Source organism: Nothoprocta perdicaria, unplaced genomic scaffold (assembly GCF_003342845.1).
Source record: "Nothoprocta perdicaria isolate Ctin4 unplaced genomic scaffold, notPer1 scaffold_13, whole genome shotgun sequence".
NCBI lineage: Eukaryota > Metazoa > Chordata > Aves > Tinamiformes > Tinamidae > Nothoprocta > Nothoprocta perdicaria.
The window spans coordinates 5,080,050-5,101,297 of record NW_020454427.1 but is presented as its reverse complement, the minus strand read 5'-3'; the positions used below and the strand labels follow the sequence as shown (position 1 = coordinate 5,101,297).

At 41.4% G+C, this 21,248-nt stretch overlaps 1 protein-coding gene across 2 annotated transcripts in view; it reads left to right on the top strand.

Annotated features, from left to right (window-relative positions):
• The first annotated feature begins 1,134 nt into the window (after positions 1 to 1,134).
• MTUS1 (microtubule associated scaffold protein 1) overlaps positions 1,135 to 21,248 on the top strand; it is a 77,361-nt gene continuing 57,247 nt past the window's right edge. Inside the window, exons 1-4 of one of the 2 annotated variants that reach the window (XM_026033608.1) lie at positions 1,135 to 3,337; positions 5,504 to 5,684; positions 16,064 to 16,246; positions 20,214 to 20,348. In XM_026033608.1, the coding sequence (XP_025889393.1) occupies positions 1,292 to 3,337; positions 5,504 to 5,684; positions 16,064 to 16,246; positions 20,214 to 20,348 (2,545 nt within the window). In that variant the 5' untranslated portion in view covers positions 1,135 to 1,291. The remainder of the gene's footprint in view (positions 3,338 to 5,503; positions 5,685 to 16,063; positions 16,247 to 20,213; positions 20,349 to 21,248) is intronic. The other variant, XM_026033609.1, reaches the window with a different exon arrangement.

Below are 21,248 nucleotides of genomic sequence, written 5' to 3'. Positions count from 1 at the left end.
GCCCTCTCCCTCTTGGAATATTGCAGTTCCTGATTTTCTGCTGTGAGGGAGCTGTGGAAAGAAATAAGAATGCTACTTGGATCTGAACTACTGCTAATCAAAATGAGATCCTTTTAACTTGATGTTGTGTGCCTCAGTGAGCAAACTGTATTACGGTGTAGAGTCCCAACAAGCAGGAGCTGGTTTTCATGTGTCAGAACAGGAATGAAAGACAAGTTTGCAAATACTTTTCACTAGCTGATTCTGTGGTTGACTTGAATCAATGGGAAAATTATTCAGGGCAGGCTCTTGTCCTGCCTCCAGGGAAGGCGTTTTGAAAGAACTCTGGAATCTTTCTGTTTTGTTAATAACAGATTAAAATAAGAGCACTAATATTTTTCCTGCCTCCATAGGTAGGAGACTGATAGAGTCTCCTGCTGAAAAGGACCTAGCCCAGCTTTAAGAAATATGCAGAACTGAAGCAAAGTATCTCTAGTCCAGCTGTTTAAAAGACTAGTTTTGTTTTGTTTAGGAATTGGAGGGGAGGATGACTTGTTGCTGGTTCCTTGTCTGTGGCCTTTTTACTAATGCTTAAATCTAGTCCCCCTGTAAAGAAAATCTGAGGACTAGAGGCATCTTTCTTTTGGTCCAGAGCAAACAAATAAAAAAAAAAAAAAAAAAAAAAAATCCTGGAGTCCTCCTAGAATGGTCTATTTTTTGTGTTGCATTTGTGTCCAAGCTGTTGATGGGCTTTACAGCCCATCTGGGAAGCTTTTATACCTTGGCTGGATTCGAAAAGCCTTGAATATAGTTGTTCAAATCCTGTTTCCAACTGAGGAAAGGGGATTTGAGCAAAAATGTTAACTTTGACAGGTGTGCTTTTGCTTTTAGGAACTTCCCATGCTCTTGTGCTGGCTTTATTTTACCTTTTGGAGTCTTTTTTGATAAGTAATTTTCTCCCTTTCCATGGTTTTCRTATTTGTTCTTCTACTTTGAGGATTCAATCCTCATGTAAGAGGCAGAAAGTCATGCATTACTACTTACCTTATTGCAAACTCATTATTACCCAATGCAGTCATTGATGAATATTTGGAAATGTGATCCTGGTTCAGCTAACCGTTTTTCATTTCTTCTTAATTTTAGAATCTTTAAATATTCTTGGCAAGCATGAAAACAACAGTTTGAGTGTCTTGCAGGACAGTTGATATGTTCCAGAGAAAAGCTGTTTGTTCTGCAAAGCTCAGAAGAATCTGCATTCTCTTGGATTTTAAATGAATTTAAAATGAAGGTATTTTGAAAGTTATCCTCCAAAATGAATATTGAGAAGTCAGATGAAAAAGCAAAGAATGACTTGAAGTCTTCATTACTTCTAAGTGATGAAAATGGGAATAACTACGCATGTGGAAAAGCTTCACCTTGCCCAAAGAACTGTGCCACCATGATGCAGACAGACCAACGTGTGGGGGCTGGGATTGACTATGATACCAATGCTGAAGATGAGAGTGACTTCAAAAGTATCCCCTTTAAAAAGCAATGCACTGAAGCACTTGATTTGCAGGAAGCTCCTGGTGAGTGTAACTGTCCGGGAGCTTTCCTGGGAGATCCAGGTGCCATGTGCATGTCAATGACTGACCAGACTTACGTGTGTACTTTGAACTGTGACCTGGCTGAAGCATGTTTGCTGAAAGATAACCTTGCCGTGGCAAACATGCCGAATCCAGGTGTTGAGCAGTTGGTGCCTTACAGTCGGACTGACTGGAACTGTGTGTTGCCCCTTGCTGCCTCAGAGCAGAAGGCACAGCCTGGGGTAAGCGATGGGGTGCACTGCCACCTGGGCACTCTAGATGCTCCTAGTATGGGGGGAACAGCGGGAACAGATCCAAGCCAGGACGTGTGCCTGAGGAAAACACTAGTATCCTCTGGCAGTGAATATCCAAAAGAGCAAGTTGATGCAATTGGCCTAGAAAAAATGCCTTATTTTCCCCCTCTGCTAGAGGCTTCGCAAAGCTCATGTGCCCATTCAGAGCTTGAGGTGCTTCGTCCAAGCTCTGCAGGTGTCAAACACTATCCAGAAACCACCAACTCTACTGAGAAAGGACCGCAGAAAATGGAAATAAAGTCTGCAAAACCAGCTGCTGGATGTATAGATCCTCCCAGGAGGGACTTTTTAGCACCGTGTGTTAGTACTTGTGAAGATGAGCAAAAGAAATCCCCAGAGCATACCCTTGAGCATGATAAAATGGGCCATTCTGCTGTGGAAACACTGAGGGGTAGACCTGTAAGCAAGGTAYCCCTCTTCCCAGTAGATACTATTGATGGAAAACAAGTATCGAAAAAATCAAGTGAATGTTTAACTAAAGAACAAAGTGTTCCTGGAAATGCTGCTTCCGACGGTAGCAACAGCAGGTCTTTCATGACCGAGATACAAATCTGCAGTAAACCAAAACCGCAGAGGACTGTTAAGCCTGAACTGAAATGTGACACAACTTTTGTGGTCTTCAGCCCTGTGATTGGCCAAAGTAGTTCGGCTCTACGTACTTCAACTCCTAAAGAGCAATCAAAAGATTCAACTTTTTTCATTTCCACTATGGATGAACTTRGGGACAAGCCTTCTAAGCCACTTTGCAAAGAAGTGCTTTTAGGAGAGCATGATAGGAAGCCTCTGTTTAAAACTAGTTCAGGTCAAATAGCAGAAAAGGCAGTAGGCAGATCTCCTCTTGTGTCCAAAATAACCAAAGCAAAGAAATCGGAGATTGTTAGTTTTCCCAAACCTAATTTCAAAAATGTTAAGCCAAAGGTTATGTCCAGACCTGTGCTACCCTCAAGAGAAAATGTGTCATTGAAAGGGTCCCCGCAATCCCCCCAGCTGTCTGCTGCTCCATCATGTTCACCATTTKCTTCCCCGAGGCAACTGTCCCCTTCCATGAAAACGCTGAAAAAGAAAATAGATCTAGGGAAAGATACGAAAGTGGAGCTGCCTGTGAATAAGCCCCACAAGCTACATCTTAGCAAACATCTCTTCGCTAGCCAAGTTCTGCATGCCGCAACCCATTCCAGAAGCGCTTCCCACAAGGCTTCAAAGACACCTGCGTTAAAGCCCAATCCGGAAGACCTCGGCAAAGCAAGCTCTTCCAACTCGGCATGCTCCCTGCCTTCTGCTGCACTGGCGTGTGCAGAGAGCTCCAAAGGGGGAACCAAGGAGAAGATGGAAAGTTCAGGGGCTTTAATGCAGCCCTGTGCTCAAAGCCTCTGCCCAGCTGGAGCTGGGAAAGAGCAGCCCGACAACGTGGGAGCTCTGGAAGCGGAGTTGTTCCAAGATCAAGCAAAGGAAACCTTTGACTTGCACTCTGTACCTGTGGTAAGTGTTTTGAATGCAATGATATGTTTCTGTGTGTGGAAAAAACTCTGCCTTGCACAGTGCTGTGAATGGAAATTGCAGGATGGAGCGTGTCTGCTAATGCAGTTGTAGATAATTGGTGCGTTTGGAATGAAGCTGTAGATTTCTGCTGTCAAATGCCCTTTCAGTATAGGGAGAGAAGTGTAGTTTTACTTGCTGGCTGAACATTTAACTAAACAGTAGGCACTCCAAGTACTACCTAACGTTTTCAGCTGTCATTTCATGGTGTAAGTTTTCTGTCAAGTCTTGCTCAAAGCTGTCAGTAAGCTTTCAAGTACAAGTATGCAAGTCTTCAGTTCGCTGCCCTAGTAAAACTCTGTAGCATAACTTGTTAAGATTTTTCTAACTATAATGCGTATTAATACACACCAAGATCATGGTAGCAGTTTTGCAACTTCAAGTGAAACTTAGAATTGCCTGGTTTTGGTAGTAAATTCTAAAGCAAACTTTAAAAATAAACAATATTTTCAACATTTCCATAAGAAAGGTTACACATTAACATTAACAATTTCAAGTAACATGAAATCCCAAAGCCAGCAAGTTGCTGAGGGACTTAGTTTTTTAACTGTGTGTTTTGAATAATTTGGGATTTTTATTTATCTATTTGAAGTAAAGAAAAGCTCGCTAAAAAAGCTCGCTAAAATAGTCAGATGAGCCAAGAAGGCGTTTTCATGAAGAAAGCATATAGTTTTTTTGGGCAGTCAGCCAGCTGGAAGGCGTGAGCTTCCTGGCCGCAAGGTATGTATCCACTCATTGGTTGGGAAGCATTTTGGCCTAGTCAGCTACCTGTCAGGAGAAACGTGTTGCTTTCAAATGCTCCGAAAGAGGCTTGTGAGAAGAGGAATGGTGGGAAAGAATGGAAAAGCTTGGAGCTGGGTGGAAGAAATCAGACAAGGCATCACAGGGGTGCAGAGTTGAAGTCCTGGGGCTGTGCAGATTCCTTTCTGCTTGCCTGCTAGTTCAACAGCCTTATTTTAAGGCAGGGAAATGGAGGCAGCCTCTGTGATCAGTAAAACTGGTGTTGCCAAAGTCACAGGCTTTGCCTAGATCAAGCTCTGAACCTTAGTAGGTGAAGGGAACTGCTTCAGAAGCAAATGCCCATTTTGGAAGCAGTGTGGAACAAATTGAGTTATGCCTAATATTATTTATCAAGGAACTAAATGGGCATGAAAGCAAGGGCAGACTCTCTATTTCTGAGGTGTTTTAAAGCTTGAGTTCTGTCTCATCCCTTACTTTTCAAAGTGAGGGCTGAAAGATGCTTCAAAATGATYGGGTTACCAGGATGGAAAACTCTACTGCACTAATTGTGCTGTGTGTGCTTGGAAAATCCATTAGAAGAATCTCTATAATGCCCTGCACAGTAATCAGATGGAATCCATTTAAGGTTATCCTCTTCTAAGTGTGAAGTTAATATTGGAAAATGAAGGCTRTAGTCAAGTGTGAAGTGCATGCAAGACCCCCAAGTCATTGCTTCCCTGCTTGAGTCGCAAAAAGGCAGGTGGTGGATGCCTGTGTGCTTGGTAGCATGAGTAGGTCTGATTTAGTGCCTGTTTGGTCAGGAACAAGAGTTCTCTGCACAAGGTAGGTGAAGGATACACCATAAGCCAGGGATTTTTAGGCCTGTCCTGGAACTGTGCTGGAATTTGTGTTGTCTATGCACCTGAACGGGAAAGGATTTTCCTGTTTCTGTGTTTCCAATTTAAGGTTTAGACCAGGAAGCTTATTATAGTAGCTGTGATATTTCAGATAATGTAGCATAACTAAGAATTCAGCATGCTAACCTGTGTAGTGGGTAAAGAATTCATCTTGATGAGGTGTGTTCATGTAATCAAATGATTTAATTAAAGCTTTGGTGGGGGAGAGGGGGCAGGGTGGGAACGCTGACCTAAAATGATAACATGTGTAACCTCATCAGCATGTTTGTTGTTATCAGTGACTACCTTGAAACTTTTATGTTGCTTAAGGCCATGTAAGAGATTGTTTTTGAAGCTCTCAAGTGCAGATAATATTGCTGACTGCTTCCTTTGGACCATGTGACAGCAAATGGCTAAACATGTCCCTTAACTGCATGATCAGTGTTTTATTGCAGATGCCAGAAAGTGTGGGGTTTTTTTTGTTTATTGGCAGACGTCTTCTGTGAAAGCTGGGGCAGCAGAAGGGAAGAATACATCCAAGAAAGGCCCYGTGGCGCTGCGAAGCACGCCAGCCTCCAAGGTGAGAATGGTGTCACCTGCCTTGAAGAGAGGAAATGAGAATATCTGCACAGCTAAAGGACCTTCTCACAAAGCAGCTGTTCTATCAAGCTCTGGTAAGAGAGTTTGCCCTGGGATACTGCCACCTAATTGAACTCTTAATTTTAAGATATCACTTTTAATATGCTTTCTATGAGAACATATATGATAGCATGGGGCTATACTTTTTTTAGGGCTAAATGTGATTCTACCTAGATGGCAAATTGCTAATATGCATGACAGGGGAGACTCATCTGGTAAGGCATGTGTTTAGGAGGATGAGGCTGTTAGAAATCATATTTCAATGTTATGTACAGTCAAGTTATGTAACARAACTTTGTGCAAATGATTGCTAAAACTACTTGAAGAATGTGAAAGTGAAAAGGGGGGGCAGAAAATAGATGTTGGACACAAACAGTGTCTGACAAAGGGCTCTGTACTTGTAGACTCTGTACTATAAGGAGCATGAGCCCTCCTTTCAGGGCATAAATGATTTTTTTTCAATCTAGTTTCAGTAGCTCTGCTTTCTGGAAAGGGAAGAATGTAATTGAATGAGACACTCCAGTTTGAGCCTCTAAGTTGTCTCCAGTCAAACACCAATGAGAAAAATCTCTACCAGTCTGTAGGCCGATGTTCCAACTTTATAAACTACACTTTGTAATTATACTGCAGGGCTTCAGAAATGCTCCTATGGGGGATGTGCTTTTTAAAGCGTGTGGCAGTGTAGCTAATGGCAAAAGTAGCTTGGCTATAAATGACTGCACTACAATGCACTGTAATTTGAAAAGTGTGCACACCCAGCTGCAGCCAGCAAAACCTGTTCTTCGTTTTTCATCACCCACCCAATCTAGGATATAAAACAGGCCAAAACACTCGCATCAATTATATACAGGTGGTGGAATGAAGTGAAAAAAAATTTGCTGCAGTCTCTGGTGGAGCAAATCGCTCAGAGGGGATTTATGCTATTTCGACTTGAAACTTGCTAATGTGAAAGCCATGTTCATTGAATAGGGTACCTGTAAACCACCAATCTCTGGCAAAGCTCGTTAACAGGTTAAAATAGCAGAAATAGCAGTTTAGAGCTTTCCTATCAGTAATTAGAATCTTAGAAGAACGGAGATGGGTGGCAATTGGTGGGGGTTTGGTGGTTTCCCTCCTTTCACACACTTAATCTGGAGCAGCTTTGTGTCACCTTCACTGACAATATGTGCGAGTCTGGCTGGCTATAGGAAGAATTATGTTCTACTTCTGAAAGCTGTGGGGATTTTTTTGTTGTCTTTTTTTAATAACGGGAAGAAGTCGTTCACAACGAGCACCTTTTTCTCCAACGTTCAGATTCCACAACTTGATTGCTCCCCGATGTAATAGCATAAATTGAGCAAATTTTTGGTCAGTTTTGGGGTGTGTTTGGTCACTTGGGCTYGAGTACAAATGCAGTCAGTCTGTCAGTTACTGATGACTGCAAAAGAGCAATGGTGGTTTAGCATCGTGTCACGTCTCAAGTGTGTCCTGGAGAAGAGCAGGGCCAACTGCTCTGAGTCGTTGTGGGTGCATCTTTAGCACAAACAAGGCTTGTAAGCAATGGGTTGTTATCCACTATTTTGGGTGGAAGTAGAAGCAATTGCACTTCCTGTAAACAAACTTTTTTTCATAGATAACACACTAGAAAGGCAGGTATTCTAAGAAAATTCCCTTGTCCCCTTCCAGATAGGAGTTGACAGAGACTTAATYCCTTCTGGTTCCTGTAAACACTCTAATTTTATATGCAGAGCATTTTAAGCTAGAAAGAAAAAGAGCTACGTCCTCCATGTGTGACTGTTTCAGAATGTGTGCTGAACACTGTTCACCAGTACGACTTGATCTTGGCTGAAACCTGAAATTCTTGCTGAAGTAGAAGTTTGCTCTCAGAGGTGAACCCAACTGCATTGCGTGTTCCCAAGTGGCTTGTAAAATGAAGAACCATTTGTGTAGCAAAAGCAACTTCCACATCTAGCCAGATACCTCCAAATGGTTTCTCCTTGTGTTTTTCTACCTCTCTATAAGAGGGATTGACTTGGCATCACATACTTATTCTGGAATGAAAATCATATTCTCTAAAGCTGATTTTTCCATAATAAAATACCTGGGGAGAAAAGCATAGTACTGGATGACGCTGACTGTGCCTTTCTGGTTCCTATTAGTAAAAATACCTGTTAGAATTGGAGACCTACAAAATGAGGTGTTTGAGTCACCTGGTTTTAGCTTGAAGGTGTACATAATTTTTGGAGTCTTGGAACTGGCTTAAGGACCTGAAGTGAAATGAGGGGAGTTGTTGTTTTCAGTCCCAGCCACCTGTACAGCCATCTAATTGGATACTCTTAATCACTGTGTGAAAAGTAGTAATCTGCTAGTAGCTGGGGTAATGTGGCTTCAGTTAGGTCATGTGTTTGGTTCAAGGCACTGGCTGGTCCCTTGGAATGTCACTCCAATTTCTTGCTTCAAATTCTCTTGCTGTCAACCACTTCCCAAAATTATATACTGCCACCCATGGGACTGGACTGAAGGACTGTGATAGTCTGGGCCGCAGGGAATTTGATTTGTGTTTGAACAGTGCGAGAATACTCATGAATACCTCAGAGTTAAAATATAAACGCCTATTTTCCTTGCACTGTATGCACCCTATCCACATGTAAAGTATTAGCATGTCAGAAGTATAAGAAGTATAATATAAGAAAGTAGAAAAATAGTAAAAGCCTCAATACTTGATCTACACTTTGCCTCAATTACACTATTGTTTTCAATGATTCTGTGTTATACAAAACTTTGTGTTATTGGTGCTACTATAGCTATGAGGGCTTTGTCAAGTCTTATGTGCCTTTGAAAGTATTTGAGAATCTGAAAGTGCCCAAAACTTTGTCTGATAGCTGCWAAGAATTGCTAGACTCTAAAGCAAGCCATTTAAACCTTTGTGACCACAATATCCTTTGCCACAATATCCTATGCCTAAAGCATAGTTCCTCTGGTAATTTTCTCTCTCATTCTTCCTACTGTTCTGACTTGGATTAAGTTGCTGAGATCCCATTAGTGGAGTTACTGATAAGTGCTTTAGGTTCTATGAGTCTAATCCAGTGGCACTTCCTTCTCCTCTCTTGCTAGCTTCAGTGCACTTCAGTGCATCTCCATAGCCTGTATCTAGAGTAATGAGCATTTATGCCTGGAGAGAGGAGCTCAACATGCCAAGTTTTGCTCTTGGACTTGAGAAACGTTGATCATGCTGAAGGACTTGAGCATTCTGCAGGGGAGTAGGGKGGAAATTAACAGCCTGTGAATGATAAAAGACAGTGTTCATCACTGAGGGKTTTTTTTTGTTGTTGCTTGCTACACAAGGTTTCAGTTTCCAAATGAATTAAATGGATTTCCATTGTTTCCATGCAACTGGAAATGGATAGGTAAAGTTTGTAATTGAGGACTTTTTGGCAGTTTTCCACAAGATTAGTGAAGCAGATCCAGAATAGATCAGGTTTAATAAACATTCCCATTCTTGAGTTACTGTTCTGACAGTGAACCTAGGAACTAACCCAGGCCTTGTTACTGCAGTTCAGCTTGTGTTATTTCTGTTATCTACCATGTGATTTATTAAAACTGAAATGCCTTGTTGTCAAGAAGAAACAAAATACTTTAAAAAGTGAGCATCACCTCCAGGCTGTCTGGCCTGAAACTGCCAGAACTTTCTCAAAAGGCTGTTTTGGAGGGTTAGGCAGAATGGGCATCTGCCATGGGTGTGGGGTCTCTTGGTCAAACCTGAAGTGCCCTGGAAAGAGCACAAATAGGATTAAAATCTAGTTTCAGCTCCTCTTAACTTTTCTTCCTTCCAGAAGAGAACTCCTAAAAGCAGTTTTTCTTGTCCAAGACATTGTTTGTTGTTCTTCCCATCAGCCCAGTCTAACAAACTTGCTCCACGATTTTTGATGACAAAATCGGTGCTACTTGGGCTGCTTTTCAGCCTCTTCCTTCCTTTTGAATTTGTTAGGTCCTCTTGGAGTTGCACTCAGGGAAGAAGCTTGATGTCTCTCAATAACTGTTTAATGCCTCTGAAGGGCCTTTGGGCCAGGTGATCAGTTTGTTCAGGAAACCTTGCTAGTTGAGAGGGCTCAGGAATCTTGCAGGGCCCTCCTTTCTATGGAAGTCTGAGTGAGTTGAGATCTCAGAGCTGGTGCTTCCACTCCAGCCAGCTGCTTCCTGACTGTCCTTGGGAGCTGCCCAAAGCCATGTGCCAGACACAGAGCTCCTGCTGGAAGCTCTCACTGGTTTGTGTACAGAWTGATCACTTTGCCCTTTGAACCCAGACAAGGGCTACAGTCTGAACTGGGCAAAAGCAATTTGCTTTTGATCTCTGGCTTCATRGCACTATGAGAAATACGCCATTTTGCACTTCATGAACAAGGCACTAACTTCTCATGGGATAGGGAACTTAATATTCTGCAAGCCTGACGTTTAGTTCAGCATAAAGTCTCCTAATTGAAATGAATTTAGTATTAATTACAAGTCAAATGGATTGAGAAATACAGGTACTGCTCTTCGGCTGTGAGGTAATCTGTRACCTCTTGCAATGAATGACRTAAGTACTAGATTGGTTGGTTGATTGAACTCTAGTTTGGTAACCTTAAATGTGGGGTTTTTTTAGGGGGGAGGGAAGGGACAATGTCTAAATTTAATGTAAAGATCATTAATGTCATCCTAATACTTGGAATAATCTCCAGTATTCAGTGGAACCCACTTAGCCCTTGACTTTAGCCTTCCAAGAGTAACCCATCTTGTTAGCTCTGTTTCTGGTGCAAAGAGTGACCCTGTTTGAAGAATTGAGTGCAATTTTTCATAAATGTTTTTAGTGCTTTACATATGACTTGTGGCATATCCTGTAAMCGTGCAATATCTGAAGCAAGAAAAATCTGGTCATACTTCTAATGACTGGTACTAGTACTCCACTTGTCAGTGCTATGAGAAATGAGAGTGTTCTTAGCTATACATGCCTTTACGAGGGAGGTGTGCACCAGTTTGCTGCATGGTAAATTCTTGGGACTGCTTACTTGCAAGTTTGTGCTGCTGTGCCTTCAAATAACTGTTCACCTTCACTGGTCAGCCCTGGCTCCTCCTGAGATGTGAGGAGAGGAGGAGAAACCAATTCCTGTCTTCTCGAACTCTTTTTTTATTACATYAGTGAAGTCTGTTCTTCAAACAAGAGATGGAGTACATAATTTCTGCAATAGAAAGCTTCAAGTATTTTTCAGGTAGTGTGGATATAAAAGCTACAAGCTACAACAAGATTCTCAGTCGTACAAAGGGATATGTGGTGTGGAGGGCTGGACAGGAATGGAAARTGTAACTGGGTGTAGCCAGTGGCTTCCTTGTGTTGGTTTTCTTAGTACTGCCCTCCTTTGTCTCCTCCCTAGGCCTACTACTACTAAATAGGCRGGGCTTTAACAGCTGTGTGAAAGCCATTGGGTTTTTTGAAGCTAGTTAACAAGCAGTTTATGACAGGCTCTTGGCAAAGCTGGAATGGGCAAGCCAGGGTTCAGGGAGGGGAAAAGAGAAGAGCTCTGAACTTGGTGCTACTCGTAGGTGCTGGAAAAGAAGACGAAATGGGAAGGAGTTCAGCCTGAAAGGAAACAGGAAAGGGAAGAGTTCTGCTTATCAAGGAGGGGGCAATATGTGAGGAAAACTGCCAAATATCAGGACTCGGCAAGCCAAACTTGGGCATCTTTTCCTCGATTGCTTTGGACATTCAGTGGTTTGAGGATGCTCAGAGTAGGGGGAAACTAAAATGAAGAGGAGGAAGTGGGGTGGTCAAATGGCAAGACAGGGGGGAAAGGAAAATTGACAATTGCTCTTCTATCTTTACCCCAATTGAAAAACACGAAATGATTCTGAAAGCGGGACTGGTTAAGATGCCTTCTTTTACTGTAAGAATGATTTTTTTACTTTTTAAAAWTTTTTTAAAAATTTAATTACTAGTAAATTCTACTATTAAGAAGGCTTTTTAGCACAGAGCAGTTCCTCGTCTCTGCTCTGCGAGCACTGAATTGCAAGAGGAGGAACACATGGCTATGTAGCCACATGGCTACCAGTGGCTCCATTAGCACAGACTTGCTGCTGGCTCCCTGACATATGTGCCAAAGAGGAGCACTTTCCTAATGGACTAAAGGTGAACGAAACAGGTCTGTGGAAGTCTCCGTCAGATTGGGTTTTGCCTTAATATGTAAGCTCTCCCCTATCTGATTTTTTTTTTGTTGGTCCCTAAACAAATCTCTAGTGTAAGTATTTGAACACTCATCGAGAGCTTAACAGTCCCTATCTTGGTTCATGTTTGTGTTTAGCAGCTCAAATATTGCTAGTAACAGAACACAAACGGTCTTTGCTGAAACTTTGGTGATTCGAGACTTTTGAAGAGAGAAATGGAAAATTTTGGGACTTCAATATTAGTATCAGGCATTTGGTGAAACAGTGGTAATGTCCTGTAGCTACTCATTACTCCTTCAGGAAACATGAGTATGCATATAATACAGTATAACAAATGCTGCCTAATGGTTAACCAAGTAATCTGGGAAGCTTGCAGCTATTAAGTGTTTTAAAACTGATGCTTTACAGTGCTCAGAATAGCAATTATAAACAACTATGTTAACATTAGTGAGCTGGAAGCAATAGCCAAGTTGTGTACATCTTTCCATGATTTACTACTATTTTTTCTGTAAGTTGGGAAAAGCCATGTGTTTTCTTGAAGACTTAATGTTCTTCGCTTTGTTTGCACAGTTTGTAGGCTTTTTTGTCATGCTTCAAAGTATTTTAAAAAGTTGTAGTACTTAATGCTTATAAAATGAGCCCTCAGTTGAATACTTGCAGAAAATTTCTGAAAGAAAAAAAGACCAAAATCAAAAGGTGGTTATGCTGAGTGGATAAAGCACTGGAAACTCAAAGCAACTACTCTTGCTGACAGGAGTGTTTCATACAGATATGCCCACCCACACTTCAAAATGCACCCTGTATCTACCCCAAGTTTCAGTCTGGGAAAGGCTTCTGGGCCTTCATTTTGGTGTCGTGTAGCTCTGATTTGTTTCCGTCTCTTCTGTGCTTGATCCTGGATGTCTGAATGTGGTTTGGAGCAGTGGACCCTTCATCTCCAAAGTGGTTAATACATCCTTAGTTTAAAAATACAACTGGAGTTAATGCTATCCTAAATTAGCTCCTACTGATGCCTTGCAAAACACAGACATATATTCTCTTGGTTTGAATTTGGGTGACTTAAAAGGCCTCTCTACTGAGAATGCTTTGTTTGCCCTTTAGGAGGAAGTCAGGAGGTTGGCACTATTACATAAATGTAACTATTAAAACAACCTGCACTGATTGCTCTTGAAAGGCTCTCCAGTGTTGGCAGCRTCTCCCACACAGCTCCCTTGTGAGGAGGTTTAGGACACTGGTGGTTTTCAGAAGAACTAAACTGCAACTTGTAAAGCAGGAGAATGGAGGTGAATTCATCATAAGACAGAGACAGTCTTCAGGTTCTTGCATTTTTGCTTCCCTTGAAACATGTTTTGTCTGATTTATGTCCTACTGCAGGCTGTAGTGCCACGTAAAGGAAACATTGATTTATTCTAAACATTTTGTCCTGTGTGGGGTTCTCATGGGAGGCTGACCTGGGTTAGAATATGCAGTCTGACTTCAGCTTCTTGAAAGATGAGCTTAGTCCCTTCCTTATTTCATTCCAATATAAGGGACACTTTAATGCACTTGATGTARCATAGTTATTGTATAGAGCTTTTTCTGAAGAATTGCCAACATGTTACTCCACTGCAGAGGAATGTGGTATTTCTAGTGTCCTACTTCAATGACTGGATTAAATAACTGATGAAACCCTGTTATCTGGAGGGACTGTTGCTTGTTGTCTCTGCAGAAAACAGTTCACTAAATATTTCACTTTTGTGTGTGCTTGCAGCGCTCTTTTTCATCTATTGTGTCTTCTTTCCTGTGTCATTTTCTGTGTCACAGAAATAAGTGTAAGTTATTTCTTAATTTCTTATTTTTGTACTCTTCCTTGTTTAGGGAATGGTGATTTTTTTTWWAAACACATTAAGAAAAAAACCCACCTGCCTAATGGTTCTATGTCACAGTTTAAGAATCTTTTTCCCTTCAAAATGGGTTGTTGAAAAATGCACTTGAGTGCATGAAGAATTATTTTAGTGGGAGCTTTACAGGAAAAGTGCTCAGCAGTAGAAGAATTGAGAGGAAAAACACAGGCCACCTGTGAAGAGGACCCCCGTTGGGTTTGCTTCTGGAAGYGTGTACAGAGCTTGTAGTTGCTGAGTGTGTTTTGAGTATGCGGCTGGTTTACAGCAGTGCCACATGGGGATTTTTGTGCAGAAGCCAGGGTGTCTGGAAACGTGTTTATGGAACAGGCAGTTCAAAAATAAATGCAAGTGTTTTCACATGCTTGCCTCTGCTGCTCTTGAGTGCAAATGGCTGCAAATAAAACAAGGTTTCTTTCCTGCACCTCTGAAGTGGATGAACTGAAGAGCCCAGCATGGTAGGAATCAAAGATGCCACCCCTCCCCTGTAAACAATAAAATGCCGCTGATAAGTTACTCTTGTTCTGCTAGCTGCCTTTGAAATGCAAAATTTGAACTTGCTAAGTCATCTAAGCTTAACCTGCAGTATCTGTGTGGTGTTGGTGTGTTGTGTGGTTTCTTTTTACCTGATTTTGCTGAGAGATTATTTAAAGAGATCTCCTTTAGTAGGGATTTTCCCACTTGGTGTGTTTAGCTGTCTTTGAGAGGAGGGGGGGAAAATTTCTAGTGGCAAATTTTAAGAGTGTCTATTTGTTTTATCAGGTTCAGGTGTTACAGAAACTTTTCTGTTGTCATGCAACTACACAGCAGCTCTGACAAATCTCAAGTTGTGTGAGGTGATGCTTGCGAGTATTTATCCAATAAGTTGTTCAAATGCGCATTGCAGTGATGTGTACAAGAAATTTTAAAATATGGCTGARTTCTGTCAGGTTTTTACATTAAGATTTCTTTCTCAGATTTTACACCTGTACAGAATCATAGATCTGCATAGTGACAAACAAGTAGTAAAAGCAGCCCTTGTAACAGATGTAAGTTGTATTTAATGACTTTGTGTAGCTTTTGTTATATCCAGTGATCAGTAGTAGAGCAGATACATTAAACATGCAGTAGTATCTTATGGTGTACTGTAATTATACCACAGTTTAATTGATCTAAACTGAGAGAATTAGCATGAATGTGCTTTCCTTCACTATTATTGCTCCTGTTTTTCCCTAGTTGAGGTGGAAGTCTCGAGACAAGCATCTAATCCTGTCGCACCACCTACTGTTGAAAGGCAGACATGGGCATTAGTGTTTTCTTTGTCTGGATTTTAGTGTAATCCCCTCTTTAGTGTCACGCTGCCTTGGTCTGGCTAGGAATTCGTGGTTTCTTAACCATTGCTATTAGAGTGGAGATCCAGCAGCAAAGCTAACCTGGAACCAACTGGAATAACTGGCTAATGTGGGATATTTCAGCTGCTTCTTGTGCAGCTTAGGCATAACTGAACTGTGGTTAAAGGAGCAAGAGTAAAAGGAAGAGTCTTTTCACATAAAGAGAAATTGGATTTTTTTCAGTAAAATGTAAAACACTTTAAGCATGCACATATGTTTTTATGAAGTAAGATAAGCTTTGCCATGTGAACACTACACAGCTCCCCTGTGATATCTGTTCTTCTTCAGCTATTTTGCTTAACTTGGCTTTTAGCCACTTGCAAGCAACAAGCTCAACCCAAACCAGCAGTTAGGGCAAGAAGGTGCCTGCATGGTGTGGTCCATAGGAAGGTGCACCCAGGATGGGCTGTTTAGCTCTTGGTCCACAGAACTTAGCAGTTTCTGGTATATTATCCGAGTGCAGTGAGACTTGTTTTGTCTTGTGCTGCTTTTGTGTTTGAAAGGATGAAGCTCTCTTTGAAAATAGAGAAATAAGTCTGTGTTGTAGGAGACAGGCCCCAAAAACGTTCTTGGATTGGCTTTGAGACAGGCATGATTGGTTTTTCAGGGATGGGCAGTACAGGTAACCTTAAGATACTCAAGCTGTAGAATGCAAGGAAGTTGGTGTAGGCARATGTCTGCCCTGAAGGCCAATATTTCCAGGTGTGACTTTGATCCTGAGGTCAGTATGTGGGTAAAAGTGGATGTCTTAAATCCTCAAGACTGTTYTGTTTTTATAGTGTTTTTTATCGAGGAAAAGATAGTAGGAGCTGAAAACCTTGGGAGCATTGCTTAGCATAAAATCATTTTCATACATCTATGTTTATATGTGTAAGCCTCCTAGCTATAGACATGTTGAGGAAGCRATTGCTTGAGCTTTTGAAGTCCTTTTTAACCCCTGCCCACATTTTCCCCCTGCCCTTCACCTTCTTCCTCCACCCCAATTGACAGGTATAGGATCTTCTCCCAAAGAGAAGCCTGTCTCCATGAGAAATTCTGCAGCCTCTTGGGCTAGCTCTGCTAAACTGCTTCCTAAACCCAAGGTGCCTGTCAAAAGGCCGGTGCTGGAGAGAACCCACAGCGTCTYGTCAGTCAGTAGCACGCAGAGCGAGCAGAGCCGGCTCAGCAGTCACTGTAAGTACTGGTCAACTGGGTTGTTGTTGAGACCCAACACCARCTTGTTGCACAGTCCTCTAGAAGGAAGGTGCTGTCTCACAAAGGCTTTAGTTCTCACCTCACTTCTCTTACTAATTCTGGATCTTACTCCCTTTGCTTAACTGGCAACTTGGATTCTTAAGATATACAGTCCAAACAACTTGGACTTGCATTTTTTTTGACTAAAACTTCTTGTGGGTCTCCTTTTCCATCATGAAGCCTCTCAAAGACTTCTTGATGAGAAGTCTAGCTGGAAGATCTCCCCTTATTAGAAATGTTGCTAGGTACTAATAAGTTTCCGTACTAGAAATAAGGCTGAATGCTATGAATAGAGTACTTAGTGTAGAGACACTACAGGTCTCCTATACTAAATGTTCATGATGACCTAGACAGTATCTCACTTTTAGAGTTCTAAGGCAAAATGCATACCTGAGAGTCTCAGACTTYCTCTTTTTTAATAGAAAGTACAGCTTGGAATCACTAGGCTTTTATCCTTTCTCATGTTACTACCAGCACAGGTATATGACCTGAACCAAAGCCGTCTGAAGACTGAGGGGACAATAATAACGCAGCCAATTTAATACAAAGCTCTGTGCAGGGTCTGTCCCAGCAGTTGTGGGAGTTTATAGGGGGAAGAAGCGCAAAGGAAAACACAACTGACTGTTAGCCAGGCATGTCAGTTTTCCAGCTATACATATTCAAATGAGTACATTCAAATGTTCTGTTGCTATCACATGGCCTGTTTTCCCCTGGAGATGGGGGAAAGGCATTTCCTTTAAGCCAGATGTCTTTGGAGTCTGTCTGGCACTAAGAGGACTGTGTGTTACCATACATTTATAGCTTAGGTGCACARATGCATGCATACGCATAAAGCAAGTTCTCTCGATTCCTTGTTTTCCTTCCTCTAGCAGTCTTACTAAAAACGAAGCCCTACCATATTCCTGAAAGGAATAAGAGGGTGTGTAATGAAATATGCAGTATGTGCATCTCCGAGCGGGCTGTTTCTGTGCCCCCGAGAGCCCTGGTGCCTCGTGGGGCTCGAGCAGCGTCTCGGAGCTGGGAGCAGCTCTGTGTCCTGCCTCCCTCGCGGAACAAAGGAGAGGTCGGGCTCCGGGCGAGGGACCRCGCGCTCTTCGGATTAGGCATCCCGGCCGCTGGCTCCTGACCTACTCTGCTTGGCTAGCCGGCCAAATCTATCCGCTGCCTCCGAAGCTTCCCGTTTTTCCCCTCTGATTCATTCYAAGAGAGCTCGTGAGGAGGAGGAGAGGGTGAACATGGCTGCAGTGTCTCTGGCTTTGGGCTTGCTCTGATCCTTTTTAAATGACTGTACCAGGAGGACTCCGCAGCTGCACGGAAACCAGTTTTTCTCCTGATATTTTCATCAATTCTACACTAACCCCACCGACTGCACCAGGAAGCCACTACGACCTTACCTTACTGACCTTGCTGGTAGTGGGATCTTACAGCTTTTGTGTTGTTCCTTTGTTAGCCACCTGTACGGGGAAAAAAAGTAGGTTGTTTTTTCTGTTTTGTTCTTAAACTGTGTGTTTTGTTTGTTGAGGCTGCTAAATGTGGCAAATGTTCTGGCTTGTTTTTCACTCAACATGATTTCTTTTAGATAAATTGCTAAACTTAATGAAAAAAGACTTTAGTCTGGTCGTAAGTTCTTGTGAGCATCATGAATTTGGRTTACGTATAATTCATATGTTAGTATAAGGATTTTTATTGCTGTCAATAAAACTGAAAAGAATTAATAAACTTACCTGTACTTTAGTGTTTTCACATACAGCGCTCTGTTTTTCATTGCCTTGGTCCCTAAGCAATGATGTCAGGGAAAAAAAGGCAAATAACCTGTATTTGCAAACAATGTTGAAATAATTCTTTTAAATTAGTGGGACAGAAAGATCAAACCAGGTGGTGTATGCTGTGAAGGTCATAGAAATCCATGACCAAAAATTTTGTAGCCTGCGGATAGCATTTAGTGGATGGAGTCTGGCTTGTTTTGTTTAAGGAGTTTGCCTTTTGTTGGTGTATGACAGACTGTTCCTCCTGCTGGGCAGCTYAGCCCTTTGTTGTGAGACGTGCTTAAGGACCAGTAATTTCCTCTGACAGCATTAATCTTTTGTGTCTAATGAGCATTTGAGTTTTATGATTCTTTCCTCTAAAGAAACTCATTATTATGAGAAATTTAGAAATCATGAAATTCAAGTGTTGCTGCTGCGAAGTAAGAAAACACRTACAGCAAACAGGCTTTAGATTTGAACATGGGAGGAAAAAAAAACTAACAGTAGAGAAATTGTGGGGAAAATCTCAGCACTAAGCTTAAAATACTGTCATTGAACACATGGAAACGTTTAAGCTCTGAGGTTAAGAGCAAGAATCCAAACTGGAATYGTCTTGTGCTAGTTGCATGCAGAGGGAGTAGTGTTTTCAATAGCTGATCATAACAATCGACCTTGAGCTGCATCTGCATTTCTATACAGTTTTAATACTTAAGATTTTTTTTTAACTTATTTTAAGGGGAAGTTTTTAACCCTTGAGATATTGGCTGGAGTGAGAACTTGGTATCTGCCAGCCTTTTATCAGAAGTTTGCGATAGCTACTCCAAAGTGTAGAATAAACTATCTTTTGACTAGTATGAGGACTAAAGTTTGCAGATCTGCCTGGCCAGCAGACTCCAGAGCTTCTAGTACAAGAGAGCAGTGCCGAACTTGTCCTGCACCAGAATGCCCTTAATCCAAGGGCTGCTTCCCTGCTGAAGTAGGAAGTTAAAACACAGCAGTTTGCAGGCAGTATTAGATGCTTGCAATCATCCCTGAGTAAATATCCTTAACTTGGTCATCTCTGGAAAAAGCTACAAAATGCCTAAGGGCTGATGCTTTACTGGAACAAATCAATTTGGCACTGATCAATACCAGATAATTCAGGCTTCACCAGAATAAATGCATCACTGACCCAAATTGTTCCTCATGTATAGATTTTCTTTGCAAATATTTAGCTTTTTGCCTTTAGAAAATGACAAACAAAGGAAAGCTGCTTCTCTTGGTGTTGCAGAAGATGCATTGATGTATGGTTAAGAAGGACCATTGTGAAACGGCTAATTTTACACAACTTCTTGCCTGTAYGTTTAGACACCAAAATCTAGGACTATGTATATTGAGTTTTTAGTATACAGTATTTGATACATACTTAATGTTACTTTTTAATCAGCCTTATAAAACCCTAATCGGAGGCAGACCTGATGGATGAACAGCTTTCTCCTGTCAAAAACAGTGCAGAATATTTCAGTGTGACTATTCTTGCTTATCTCTCGTAAATGCAATATTAACTTAACTCCTAATGTGTCAGTATATGTATTTCTTCAGTATTGGAACCAACTTGCCTGTACTTATTTTAGAAATCTCTATGTGTATGATTTAGTTTTGCAGGAGTTCAGCGTCCCTGGGGAGGAGAGGCTTTCCTTTATGTCTCCTTAAGCTCCTCAGTGGAGTTAGAGGGCTTCTTCTGAGCTCTGCCCTCCGTAGGGAGCTCACAGAGGTGCCTCCTAAAGAGGCTGGAAGGAGTGCAGAGTTTTGTGGTGTAGTGGGGGCTTAATAGTAAGTTTTGTGTTTGGAAGGACTTTTTATGTTGATGATAGTCATTTCCATGGCTCATTCAAAATGAAATTTATTCTACGCTTTTGTAAAACAAGTTCAGATTTTTAATATCTTTACATACATTTTATATACGTTTCCCTTTTACACAAACCAAAGCCTTGTCTATTTCTGAATGCTTGTGTTTCGGACTAATAGATTCCAGTTCATCATTCTCTACAGAATAGATATCACAAGTAWTAATATTCCTTTTGTTTGTTTGTTAAATTACCCTGAAAAATGCTTGTTTTGGAACACAATTTTCCTAAAACTATATACTGCCTAGAGTAAATTCTTGTCCTCCTRTGCTGCAGCTACAAGCGCCACCATAATCATCAAGAATGGAGAATGGTCTTCAAGAACAGCTTGTCAGAATGGTACTCCTGGATCTCTCCCTTTGAAAGCATTGCCAAGGCCAAGAATACACTCYCTGAAAACATCTCCAAAAGGTATCTGGGTCTGTCTATACCTAGACTGGAACTAGAGTTAGTCTTATTACAGTACCTTAGCTTTGACAGTTGGTTGCTTTGTGAAACAGGGGCTACTGAAGAGCCATCCAGGAAAATTTTGTGAGGAAGGGAAGTCACACCAGTARTGCTTTGAGTTCACTAGCTCTTGTTCTGTGCTGTGGTGTGGGCTGATTCAGGAACAACATGGCTATGACTTGCTTGTAACTGAGTTCAGCCTCATGCTTTCTGCTAAATGGCAGGTGTCATTGCTTCTGTTTTGTTGTACTGAGATACSTAGTCAAAAAACTTAAGCAGAAAGACTCTGTAGCTGATGGTCTGATTATCTTCAGGATAGGTGTACCTTGAATTTATTTCAGGTGTTTGCTCATTCTCTTTCTCATGCAGACTGCTTTTCAGGAAGGAAAGGGCTTTAGGGATGGGTTGTTTTTTTCTCAGTGGCAATTATTAGATGAAGTCTTTCCTAGACAAATGTTACTGCCTCCTTTTCCAAAGAGAATAATAATAATAATAATAATAGTAAAAAAAAAAAAAAATCTTATTGGAAATCTCTTATTGGCTGAGGTTGAAGTTGTGTGGTTCACTTTTATGTGCTTTTCCAACCGGTCCTAAAATAAACTTAGATTAAATATATTGCCTGGCTTTGCATCAAGCACAATTTCTGCTTCTGATGGTGCCAGAGGAGGATGCAGTGGGAAATCATTACCAATTRCAGAATGTGAGACTGGATGTGGTGGTGGTGCAGAGAATTGTTAGGATAACCATCCTAATATCCTTATGAGGCTTGTGTAGCACATCTTGCATAGCACAAGAGTGGATTGCCTAATAGCTCTATAGGAGCTCCGGGCTTCCAGTGAAGTAAGTTGGTGAAGTTTCCAGATA